The sequence below is a fragment of the Pinus tabuliformis genome, chromosome 5_2, assembly GCF_031772625.1.
Source record: "Pinus tabuliformis cultivar Carrire ecotype Pingquan chromosome 5_2, CPIR1, whole genome shotgun sequence".
Lineage (NCBI taxonomy): Eukaryota > Viridiplantae > Streptophyta > Pinopsida > Pinales > Pinaceae > Pinus > Pinus tabuliformis.
The window spans coordinates 399176396-399189902 of record NC_142306.1 but is presented as its reverse complement, the minus strand read 5'-3'; the positions used below and the strand labels follow the sequence as shown (position 1 = coordinate 399189902).

The 13507-nt window shown below is 39.0% G+C and overlaps 2 protein-coding genes across 5 annotated transcripts in view; one reads left to right on the top strand and one right to left on the bottom strand.

Annotated features, from left to right (window-relative positions):
* The window catches only part of LOC149159181 (protein RETICULATA-RELATED 5, chloroplastic-like), a 441272-nt gene that overhangs the window by 237505 nt on the left and 190260 nt on the right, over positions 1-13507 (top strand). The gene's annotated exons all lie outside the window — the stretch shown is intronic.
* On the bottom strand, positions 6553-8482 carry LOC149159183 (uncharacterized). Its single transcript, XM_089433441.1, has 3 exons — positions 8327-8482; positions 8085-8226; positions 6553-7949 (listed from the first exon to the last, which is right to left on the bottom strand). Exons 1-3 carry the CDS (start codon positions 8442-8444, stop codon positions 7487-7489), a joined length of 723 nt encoding a protein of 240 aa, XP_089289567.1. The 5' UTR covers positions 8445-8482; the 3' UTR covers positions 6553-7486.

Here is a 13507-nt window from a genome sequence, read left to right as displayed (position 1 = left end):
TATATATATATATATATATATATATATATAGATATATATGAACATTTCAGAAATACGTGCAATCATAAAGCATATATGATACATTCTAATTTATTACATTATGATTAAATTGTCAATTGTCAATGCATAAATTATAAGTCTCTAAATTTACATCACATTCACTCATGAATGATCACATAATGAAAATAGTAATATCAAAAATCAGCCACGAGAAATTTCTAATTTCTTGTCTCGTGCTTGATTGGGAGTCTCCTCCTACATAGTCGAACGACCTTAGTGCTCTTGATTAAATACAAGTTCCATACCCTAGTACATGACAAAATCCAATGGAAACAATCCCCCCAATCTGAAATCCTAAAAAACAGATAAGTCTGCTGGATTTTGAGTGAGATCTAAAATTCTACTTTCTCCATATGAAATCCAATGAGGGCGAAACCACTCTCAAACATCCTGAGTCATTTCACGGTAATGTTAAAAATTTAAGTAAAAGGATGAAAATGAATAATAAAGGAGAATTCCACTTTTACTTTAAGAATTTAACATGGTCTTAACATTACCATGAACTGCATATCATCACTAGGGCCACAGGCTTGAACATTGGCTGCCCCACTCAGAAAATCCTCTTTTTTTATAACTTGAGAGGCATCTAGAAGCATATAGAAGATATTTTAGTCGCCCAATAAAAAATTAGAAGTGGAAACATAAAAAAAATACAAGAAAAAGTCAAGTTAGAAGAGGAAACTCCACCGTACAGCCTGGAAATGTGTTTCCGGCCATATTGACCACGTTTCCTCCTCGAGAAATGGGCGAGTACGGCTAGGAACGCGTTTCCAGGCCGTACGGTACGAGTTTCCTTGTTTCCGTTTCGTTTCTGGCCAGAAACAGACCCTTCTCCAATGTTTCCCCTCGAACCCCCTGGATCAAAAGCCCGATCTGCGATCCCTACGGATCTGTGGGTGGTCTGCCCTCCGAAACGCGGATCAAGCTGATAAATATGCTTCCTGCCAATTTGGAACCATACGGCCGATCCGTGTTTTGGTTTTTCCGAAACGCGTTTTGTACGGCGGATCGGCCGTACGATTCGCGATGCATCTGGGTCGGATCCATATGGATTGCGACCGCTTCGCTAGGTGAGTGGCTATTTCTGCCTTGCGGGCCAAAAAAATGTGACTTTTTTTAATTTTATTCGTTTTTTTTTTTGTTTTCCTTGGTTGGGGGTGGGTCCACCTTGGGTTAGGGTGAGGAGTGAAGGGATTTAAGACCCTTTCATCTCTCATTTGCTCACTTTTATTTTATGAGAGCTTGGAGAAGAGAGGAGAGAAGAGAGGAGAGAGAGAGGAGAGCTTGGAGGAGTGAAGGAGGAGGAGCTAGGAGAAGGAGGAGGAGCTTGGAGGACTTCCATCTACAAGAGCTAAAGAGGTAAGTGCAAACCCCAAACTCCCTCATTTTTTTGACATTGTTTTTTGTATTTTTCTCCTCCCTCTCCTACTCTTTCCCATTCTTTCTACTTGCTCATTTAATTGCAGGTTGTCCACCACCTATATCCATATTCCAAGATGGTGTTCTTTTGGCTTCTATGTATCATTCCACTTTTGGTTTTAATGATGGCAAGGGGGAGCAGGAATTGAAGGGAAGAAAAACAAGAGGATAGTGGTCCCAATATGATTGACCCAATGTATGATGAGGAGGAATGGTTTGAAGAGGAAGGGGATGAAGTTGAACCTGAAGGGAACACTGAAACACTAGAGGGGAAAGCTGCATTAACACCCTTGTGGAACTATGTGACCAAACTTGATGGGGGAAAGGGTGGTGAAAGCTACAAAATTTTGTGCCCTCATGGTTGTCATGGAGGAAAACCATTTAGTGGTTCATATACTCGTGTGAGGAGGCATCTTTGTGGGGTGATGGACAGTGATGAAAAAAAGGGGTGCTGTGGGGATACAAATTTGCCAAAACGTACTAGCTGAACAAAGAAGAAAATACATCCAAATAGAGGAGGTTGCACAACAAAAAAGCAAAAAACAAAAAACTCATTCTGAATCAAGTGCAACCTCTAGATTTGGTAGCTCATCTCCTCATGGTACTTCTGCAAGCTTTAGAGGTAAAAGAACAATAGGGGCTCTTGAATGTTGCTGGAAGGGATGATGTGGATGGAAAGATAGTCCGATTTCTTTGTGCTTACGGTGTACCATTTAATGTGCTTCGCTCTCCCTATTGGCATGAAATGGTAAAGGCCATCAATGAAGCCCCAAAAGGAGACAAGTCCCCCAACCAGAGTTGCGGGGGAGCGCTCCCCTCCCCCCCCTCGAACCCACTCCCAATCTGCGCTCCGGGCGGGAGCGAGTCGGGAGCGCGCTCCCGATAAAAAAATTTCCGCTATTTTCCAAAATCGGGAGCGAGTTCGGGAGCGTCGCTCTCGGAGCGAAAATTAAAGCTCGGGAGCGATCAGGGAGCAATCGCTCCCGATCGCTCTCGAGCTTTTAATTTTCGCTCCGGGAGCGACCCGCGCGACGCCGGGAGCGATTCGGGCGAAAAAATTTCTGCGGACATGAAATTTTTTTTGTTTTAATTTTGTTTTTTTTGTTTTAAAACGACTTGGGGGGCAAAAAAACATTTCATTGTGACTTGAATGAGTTGAGGAGAGCAAAGAAGATTGAGCAAAGGAGTGAGCACCGAGGAGCAAGGAGCAAGCCTGCAAAGAGGTTAGTAACTTAGTAATTTAGTATTTTAAACCTTAGGTAGTAATTTAGTAATTTAGTTTAGTTTAGTTAGTTTAATTTAGTTTATTTAGTAAAAAAATCATGAATCTAAATAAAATTAATTAATCTAAATAAATTAAATTAATTTTCTCATTCCTATTCCCATTCCCATTAAATTTCGCAGATTCAAAAGCCTACAAATATCAAACATCATGGACCTGGCTATATTTTTTGGCATTTTCCTCTTCTTGGTCCCTTTTCTGGTTATTATGGTGCTGGAGAGTAAGAAACGGAGGGGCCAAAATGAAGAGGGGGATGAAGAAGCTGGAGAAAGTAGATTTGATGAAAACCTCGGTGAGGAGGTGCTGGAGAGGGTGAACATGACACTCAAAAAACTAAATAAGACCAAACCCCATTGTGGAAATATGTTAACAGGCCTGAAGCAGGGAGAGGGGGTGGAACCACTAAATTTCATTGTCCCCATTGCAACAATAATTACATAGGTTCATACACCCGTGCCCGAAAACACCTCTGCGGGAAAAGGCCATGGGATGGAGATAAAAGAATAGGAATCAAAACTTGTGCAGTTGTGTCAGCAACAGATAGAGCCAAATACATAAGGGAAGAGGAGGAAGCCCAATACAAATCTAAAAAATCAAGGGGTTTCTTTGAACCAAGCTCACAATCACAAGCACAAAGAACTCCTTCAGTATCCTCCCAAGGCAGTGGATATGGAGGCACAGGGTCACCAGCTTTAAGGCGTAGAACCATATCAGATTTCCTTGATGAGGGGTGTAGGAATGATGTGGATTCAAAGGTTTACAGGTTTTTCTATGCATGTGGGATACCATTCAATGTTCTTCGCTCACCTTATTGACACAAAATAGTTTCTGCCATAAATTATGCCCCTAAAGGATACAAGAGCCCTGGGTATGACAAGGCAAGAACCGTTGGACTTGATCATGAAAAAGCGAAAATATCACATTTTTTGAATAGAATGACAAGTTCTTGGACTGACCATGGGGTGTCCATTGTATTTGATGGATGGACAAATGTAAAAGGCAAGCCATTGATAAGTGTTCTTGCTGTGTCCGTTAGTGGTGCCATCTTTCTAACTGCATATGATTACTCAGACAAGTTCAAGACTGCCATCAACATTGCAGAAGCATTACTTGAAACAATTGACCGTATTGGGCCATACAATGTCATCCAAGTCATCACTGATAATGCTCCTAATTGTAAGGCAGCGGGAGCAATTATTGAGGATAAATACCCCAACATATTTTGGTCTAGATGTTTGGTTCACACATTGAACCTTTTGATGCATGATGTTGTCAAGAACAAAAATGCACAATACAAATGGATTGGTGATTTGTATACGAAAGGCAAACAAATGATAAAATTTATTACAAATCATAGCAATACCCATGGCCTTTTCTGCAGTCACTCAAGATTGGAGTTGTTGAAGATTGCAAAGACCAGATTTGGTAGCTATTACCTCACCTTCAGGCGCCTTTTGAAGGTAAGAGAGTCATTGGCTAGCATGGTATCAAGTCCACATTGGCAGGTATTAAAGGAAAGGGCTACAAATGCAGCTAACAGACGAGGTTTTGAACTGGTGGAGGAGGCCGCTCTTGATGGTTAGTTTTGGTCAAGTGTGAGGCAAATATTGGATTTCACCAAGCCCATTTATCACATGATTCGGTTTGCAGATACAGATAAACCAGTGATTGGCGAGGTGTATGAGTAGATGGATACCATGTTGGGGCAAATAAAAGATACTGTTCATAACAGAGATCCCGACTTGTACAAACTGATTCACGATTTTGTGTGTGTACAGTGGAATAAACTTAATCTTCCACTACATTGCTTGGCGTGTATCCTTACGCCAAAATACTACTCTACATCTTAGTTGGGCCAACCTGTACCAGGGGGTGGGATTAGGACCAAACCCCATTTAGATGCATAGGTAACTAGAGGATATTTGCAAGCATTAGAAAAGTTGATACCTGACAAGGAGGAATGTGCAGCTGTGCGTCTTAAAATAGGCAAATACTTTAGTGGCACTGGTTTGTTTGGTAACTTCCATGTAATGGAAGACAGAGACAGATTTGATTCTCTCACATGGTGGGAAACATATGGCAGCCAGGGACTTTTGCCAAAATTGGCAAAAAAAGTTCTATCACAGGTTGTAAATAATTCTTCTGCAGAGAGTGTTGGAGCACCTACAACTTCATACATAATGTGAAAAGAAACAGATTCAATGAAAACCGGGCAGAAAGCTTGGTTTATGTGCACTACAACTTGAGGTTGTTGAGTCATTACTGTGATCGGGCTTATGAGGATCCCACATATAAAATTTGGGACAACCACCTGGAGGAAGACAATTTAGAGGATGGCACTATACATCTTGAAGAACTGGAAGAGGAACTTATAAGTGATGAAGATGAAGTAGCTGCAGCAGCCATGCCACCTCCACCATCCAGTAGCAGTGCTCGAGTTCCGAGTCTTGTTCCTTTGCTGTCGCCACCTCCATCTACACCCTCACGTGGAGGGCATGTGCCTTCTAGTTCTGGTCGTCGGTCTGTGTGGGAGACTCCTAGAAGACCACCACGACCTGCTTATACTCCTGGAGACTCTCGTGGCAAGGGCCACATGTAAATTTACAGTTTACTTGTCTTTTCTAGTTTCTATTAGTTTTCATCTCTATTGAGTCTTGAGTCCTTGACTCTTGACTCTTGACTCTTTCATACCATAATGATATTTTTTGTAAACAATGTATGACTGTGACAATGAAAATTTGAAGTTTGAAGTTGGCAATTATAACTCATTGGTAATGATTGTGAATTATGAATATGATGCTTCGTGAAAGACTAAAGTTGTTTCATTTCATTTCATTATTCATGTTTCATTTTATAACATTTCATTTCATGTTAACAGTTAGAAGTTAGAACTTAGAAATATCTAAGATATTATTTCTTGTAATGGTTAAACTTAGCTTACAAGTACAACTTTGGTGATTAATAATGATAAATGTTATATATTGAATTTTCAATTTTGAAAGCTTGAAGTTGAAACTTTAAGATTGAATTTGATGAATCATGATTCATGAGACTCAATATGTTGCAGTTGTAATATGTATGTTACTAACTTGTCGACATGGTTGATGAAGATTATAACTTCTAGATGATTGATGTGATATGGTTCAATGATCAATCTATGTTTTTAATATCTAATTCATCATTCTACACGTTTTTGTTGACATATATGTATCAAAAATTAAAAAATATAAAATATATATATATATATATATATATTTTTAAAAAATCGCTCCGGGATTCGCTCCCAAACCGGGAGCTTCTGAAAATGTCGCTCCCACTCCCGCTTTCACTTCCGCTCCCTGCTTTTGCTCCCGCTCCCAAGTAACATTGCCCCCAACTATGAGAAAGCTAAAACATTGTTATTAGAAAGAGAAAAAGCAAAGGTTCAAAGAGCGTTGACACGTTTTACAAATGAGTGGGTAGATTGTGGGGTGTCCATTGTATCAGATGGGTGGACAAATATTAAAAACCAGTGTTGATAATATCGGTATCGGGAAAATATCGGCGAGGGTCTGGAAAATATCTTATCGGAAATATCGGCGAAAATATCGGCAAAATATCGGCAAATATCGGCAAGCATAAAAAATGCATAATATATTCATTTTTTTTCAGATTTCTAAACATATAAAGCAATAACAACATGAACTAAACACATTGGCACATAAATATGAAGAAAACACTGATATATATGATATCAAATAGAAATGATACATCAAACTTCAAAGGCGATACCAAATCCTGCTGATCCCTGATAGTGATAAATTGATAATTGTCCAATCAAGGACTCAAACAAAAATTAAAATAACATCACACATCCTGCTGATCCCTGATAGTGATAATTGTCCAATCAAGGACTCAAACAAAACAACATCACATATATAAAACTTTAAAAGTATTTCATCATCATGAGTTATAAACTTATATGTAGCAAAAGTTGCAAAACAAATAAAACTAGCAGCTATCTATCTGAGACCATTGGCCTCTCCCTAGCAGCTTTCTTTCTGTCTTGTTCAGCAATTGCTTCACGAGCTTTTTGTATAACCTCTGCACTAGAAACCATACAAGGCATGACATCTGCATCATATGCAGAGAGTTTAGCCAGATGGTATTTCAATCGTGTAATCCCTCCTGACATCTTGGTCCCACACAAGTTGCATGATATAAGTGCCTGATTTGCCCCACCAACAGCCTCCCCATACTCCCAAAATGGGTCCAAAGTTTTTGGCATATTTGACATTTGTACTTGTAGTGAACTAATTCAAACCTAGGGCACAAAAAAAACAAAAAATTGGCATTAAATGAGTATAACTATACAGTGCCCAGCAAACACTCAAGAAACTATTTTAATTTTTAAAGCAACATCTTCATGTTCAGAATTTAAACAACAAAAGCAAGCATAAAAAATGCATACTATATTCATTTTTTTCAGATTTTTAAACATATAAAGCAATAACAACATGAAATAAACACATTGGCACATAAATATGAAGAAAACACTGATATATATGATGTCAAATAGAAATGATATATCAAAGGCGATACCAAATCGTGCTAATCCCTGATAATTGTCCATTCAAGGACTCAAATGTGGAGAACCAATACAAAATAACATCACATATAATAATAAAAGTATCTCATCATCATGAGTTACATGTAGCATAACAAATAAAACTAGCAGCTATCTATCTACTGCCCTCTCCCCCTTTTACGGGAAAACATGATGGGCTGTTTGTCAGGCCTGCCCCTAGTAGTAGAAGGCCCTGACACTGCCTCTGCACCTAATGTCAAATAATGAGTGATAGGCATGGAGCTATGCTCTCCTATATCTATAGCAGATGGTGTTGATGCTGATGCTCCCGCAGTGTCCTCCTCCAGCTCCTCCTGCTCCTCCTCTAAGTGCTGCTGCTCCTCTGACTCCGAGTCCTCCTCTTGCTGCCCCTGCTCTAATGGATCATCTGCCACTGGCTCCTCCAACCATGAAGGTGACTCCTCCAATATGGGCTCCTGAGACTCCACCCTCCACGGAGACAATACATCAATATTGTCTAAGGAAATGGCATCTGGATCCACTGGTGATTCTATTTGCCTCACTCGAAGTCGGATGTTGTAATGCACATACACCAAATCGTTGAGGCGTGCGAACTCCAACCTGTAAGAGTGTCAAAAAAAGTAATGAGTCTTGACTCTTGACTCTTGAGTCTTGACACTTGAAGGTCATAAATTAAAAATTAAAAATTACAATAAGTGTAATTGCTCAACTGAAGGCTTGAGTTCAAAGTTATACCTGTTGCGCTTTTTGGCGTGTATTTTCTCAAATACACTCCAATTGCGCTCACACCCTGAAGAGCTACATGTTTGACTCAAGATTCGCATAGCCAAATTTTGCAAATTTGGTACCCTTGCACCATAGCTTCGCCACCAAAGATCTACAACAAAATAATGAAATAAAAAATTCAAAAACTTAAAAGTTAAAACATAATTAAATTCAAATTTATAATTTCTAATGAGTGATGACTTGTCACTTACGTGGCATGAAGAGGGCCCTTTCCTTAATGGCATCATCAAAGCCAAATAGGCCAACACAATCCTGATAATTATGTATCTCGCGGCTGATTTTGAGACGAAGCTCAGAATCAGGTACCATCCTCTCAATACAGGAATGGAGCCCTTCAATCACCTCGCCATCAAAACGAAAATTGCATTTGTATGTAAATGCAGGGTTGAGGAAGAGTGCTGCTGCATGAATGGGTCGATGAAGCATCCCTGTCCACCGACTATCGATCACATCCCATAACATCATCTGCCTATTAAGGCCAGCAGAACCCTTGTCTGCATAATAGGAACGAATGGCCTCCTTGGCCCTATCCATGCCCTCATACAAATAAGGCATTGCAGGCTTCTCTCCATCCACCAATCTAAGAACCTTTACTATAGGTTCGCTAACTGCACATGCTTCTTCTACTCCACGCCAAAATGTCTCAGAGTACACCATTTTTTCAATGGCTTTCCCATCAGGTCTCCTGCTGTATCTACAACCACGCCAATCATTAGACACAAACATTTGCTTCAACTCGTACTGACATCGAAGCAAAGACTGAAGAGTAATAAAGGTTGTGGCAAAACGTGTGATGGCAGGACGCCGCAACTCCTTGTTTCCTGTGAACCTCCTCATAAGGCTAAGAACAATAGCATGGTTATAAATAAACTTGGGGATGCTCCTAGCCATATGAACTGCCTCCTTGATGAAGGAGAGTTTCCCCATATCCTCAAGCAACAAATCAAGACAATGCGCTGCACATGGAGTCCAGAACAATGTGGGATGCCTCTCCATAAGCATTCTGCCGGCAGACACATAATTAGCTGCATTGTCTGTTACGACTTGCACCACATTCTGCACACCAATCTCCTGAATGAACCCATCTAACAACTCACATATCGTTGCTGCATCTTTGATATGTTCTGATGCATCCAACGATTTAATAAACATGGTACCTTTAGGACAATGTACCAAGAAATTTAGAAGGGTCCTACCCTTCCTATCTGTCCAACCATCAGACATCACTGTGCATCCAGTGACTTCCCATGTCTGTTTCAACTCCGCCAATCTAGAGTTGATGTCCTCTTTTTCTGCTTGAAGAATTGGCCCCCGCAACTCCTCATATGTGGCACTTTTGTACCCTGGGCCCACAACAGCAATAGCATCACACATTGGTTGCCAAAATGGATTGGTTTTTGTGATGCTGAGAGGTAAGTCGCTCCAATAAATACACCTCCCCATGACTCTATCTGCTTCTTCCTTCTCCTTTTTTTTGACAAGCGATTTTATGCCAGGTTGTGCTCCAGCCCCTGTTCGTGGAACAAAAAATGATGACCTCGCATTCACACTAGCACGTGATGGTGTGCCAGTTGTGGAGCCCCTCCCACTAGCGCCAGTAGGGCCACTACCCTGAACATCAAAATCATGAGAAGATATCCCAAAGGATCTACCTGCACGTTCAGCTTTGTTTCTTTCCGCCTCTTCCTTCTTTCTGTCCTTTTCTTCAATTGCCTCAAGAGCTTTTCGTATAAGCTCCGGACTAGAAACTCTACAAATGCCAACATCATGTCCAGGGAGTCTAGCAAGATGGTATTTCAGTCGTGTAACCCCACCTGTCATCTTGTCCCCACACAATTTGCATGAAAGATATGCACGATTTGTCCCACCATCAGGGATCCCATACTCCCAAAATGGGTCCAAGTTTTTTGGCATATTTGTATTTTGTAGTGGGCTAACTCAAAAGGAAACCTACAGCACCAAATTTTTTTTGGAATTAGTAACTTAATAACTTAATAAGTAATACGAATTTACGAAATTCCATGGGTGCAGGTCTCAATATCAAATCCTCATTCTTCAAAGACAAATGGAATAAACTTTAACAAAGTTCTACAATCTGCAATCTTCACACAAAGGACCCTAGTCAAGCTATGTAGAAAAGACTAAAAGAGTCAAAAGACATTAAAATCATAAAATATAAATGTATTCAATAACAGCGTTAGAGGACTGCGATTTGGCTGCTACAGGCAGTGTATAGTTATACATTGAGGATAATAAAAGCATTTATAAATTATATTTATGCTTCTAATGTTGGCTTATATGCTATCTTCTGAGGATAAGCAACTGTTGGCTTATATGCTATTTTTTACAGGCTGCACACTTTGAAAACTTGAATCAATTATATATTAACCCTGATTTAATTGCAGAGATTTTACAGTGATTTTTTTGAAAGGGGTTTGTCATTTCTTCTCGGCATTACATTTTTAGATCTAACAGTGTTTAATTGGCAGGGCTCTTGAGAAGGCTCATTACTTTTCAACACCAAGCTTGAAACTTTGCCTTATCTCTGGTGCAAAAGGGCTTGAAGCGACTTGGTTATCTGCAGAAAAATTCTGAAGGCTTTCAAGCCTTGAAAACTTAATAAAGTTCCCCTAATAATTTGACTAAATAGAACTAAAATATGACTAATTTTGGGAGCTAACTATTAGCATTTCTGGCTTGCTGCTCCTCTGGCTGTGAGAGTTTTAGATCACTGGTGTAAGTTTGCAGGTGTTATAGTAAAATTTTGACGAAGATTTCATCATAAGTCTTGGCATAGAGACTGATTTTCAAGAAGATTGTTCATTGCTGCACAGTGCATATATGTCTAAGGCTAACAGGTTTGTGTTTCAGGTGTGACATTCCTCTTTGAAAGGGTTTCACTGTTTATTTGGGGTCTATACATTGATATTTGAAGGATCACATTAATATACCAGCAACAAAGGGAATGCCGCAAGGCTTCAAGCCTCAATCCTCTCCCTAACTTGACATATTTCCTCACTTTCACATACTTCAGATCTGAAGTAGTTGTTGCAGATCCTAATCTCACTGATAATACAAACTTAAAACCATAGTATAATGTTCCATTGACATATTTTAAGACTGTTTTTGTTGTGTTTCAATGAATGCCTTTGGGGAACGTCATACATTACAATATAATGTCAACAGCGTTTTATTTATAACCAAATAACACTGTGGTTAATAGGTTATAACTGCGTTTTATTTATAACCAGTTACCAAATAACACTGTGGTTATAACTTGGAAATACATCGTTTGATCTATGGTTGGATTTGGACATCGAGTTGATATCGACTATGAACAAATATGTTGCTGCCCATCCCAATATAAGTCGACCATTGGTTTTCTTTTGACCTTGTCTGCAATGAAACTGGCAGGAGAAACGTCCAACTGACAAAGGAAAGACAACATCGAATTTATATCGACTCATTCGTGGCATCTAAAGAGAAAGTTAAAGTTAATTGTTGATGGGAGTCATAAGTTATAACTGCGTTTTAAACTTTTATTTATGACCAAATAACACTGTGGTTATGACCAATATAAAACGTATACACTGTAATATCAATATGTATACACGGTATAAGACTCGACTCTCGACTCTCCATGGCACATGCGTATAGAATATGCATACCTGTAGGGTGGGCGCTGTAGACTGTATGTAAACCCTCCTTCGCAGCCAAAGATCAACCTCAAACCCTCCGCACTGTTCGCACTCGGACTCTCCAGCTCTCGAAAATAAAATGACGCCTAAACCCTAAACAAAAACCTATTTATAAACTGTGCCGGCGATATATACCATCGTCGCGCGATTTTTATAAAAATATCGGCGATATTTCGTATTTCTCGCGAGATTTCCGAAATTAGAAAATATCGCGATTTTTGCCAGCCGAAATTTCGTCTTGATGAAAATCGCGCGATATTTACGAATATCGCCGATTTTTCGGCGATATTATCATCACTGTTAAAAACCAACATTTGATAAATTTTCTTGGTGTTTCTGCTAGTGGTGCAGTATTTATTACATGTCATGAGTCCTCCTTGATTAGTGCATCTTCCCAAAACATTGCAGATCTCCTATTGCAATCAATCAAAGATGTTGGTTCAAGTGATCACAGATAATGCAGTAGGAAAAGTTATTGAACATATTCATCCACACATGTTTTGGTCTGGGTGCGTGGTGTTGACCCTGCCGCCTACACCTACCTACAAGTCAGTGAGAAAAACCTTCAACCCCACAAGGTGTGGTTGGTGGCAGGGAACATAGAGAAGGGGTTGTCACACTAAATCCTCTCTCTCTTCGTTTGAGCTATTTCCTAGGTTAGCTAAGTGGGGTGGTCCCTAATGAAAAGCTAATTTGAAAGTGATATGAGTTTCTGTAATGACCCATTTTTGATATAAAGAGCACAAGAATATTAGCATGTATACAATGCATGCATATGATAGCTACATATGCATGTATTGCATGTACTGCACTATTATATATATTCTAAATTAACTATAAATATTGAATATCATGACATTGCTTCAGATAGAAGTTACACCCTCACCCATCACCAAATATATTGCTTAATGCGTTATAATTAAGGAGAAAATACCCTAAATAATTTTAATAATATAAATTTAAAAGTATAAAGTAAATTTGGTTATAAAGAAATAAATGTAAAATTTAAGTTAATTATAAATATGGTTATATATTTATATATCCCATAATATTAAATTAATAAATTATTAAAATGTGAAATTTAAATCAAAATAAAATAAATATTATAAACTAAGGATATTTAAAGAAAACTAATAAAAAATTCTAAAGGTAAGCTAATACTCGTCAATATTCCTGTAGCTTTGGTCAGATAGAGTTACACGTTACAAGGTAAAGTGTCACCATGTAGGGAGCGGTGACCGCCAAGAAATGATACATAAAGACGGAAGAGGAGCTACGTGGACGAACATCAGTTGGGAGAATCAGGTACGCAATTGCATTTAATTTGATAGAACTAATCTGATAGAATTAATCTGATAGAATTTTACAAGAAATCTGTTCATCTTGTTACATTTTAATAACAGTGTCAGTTACTTCTTTCTCTGAATTTTTTTTCTTCCTCTCATCCGCAGTTGTTTGTTGAGTAAATAGATGGTTGTCGACCTTGACTTACTCATCGAGAGATTTGAGCGTATTCATTTACCTAAGGGAAACTTCCTCTTAAGTAGCGATGAGTTCATCATCTATGATTATAATGAGTCTAGGTGGTAAGACCTTTATCTTTATTATCAGAGGCATGATTCATAATATTCTATTGCAATCTTGGCTCACATTGTAATTTGACTTCTTTGCATT

Coding starts and splice junctions, on each gene's coding strand:
- LOC149159183 (XM_089433441.1), bottom strand. CDS start 8,444: ATGGTACCTGATTCTGAGCTTCGTCTCAAAATCAGCCGCGAGATACAT. Junction 8,227..8,326: donor AAGGGCCCTCTTCATGCCAC/GTAAGTGACAAG, acceptor ATTTTGTTGTAG/ATCTTTGGTGGCGAAGCTAT. Junction 7,950..8,084: donor CACGCCAAAAAGCGCAACAG/GTATAACTTTGA, acceptor ACACTCTTACAG/GTTGGAGTTCGCACGCCTCA.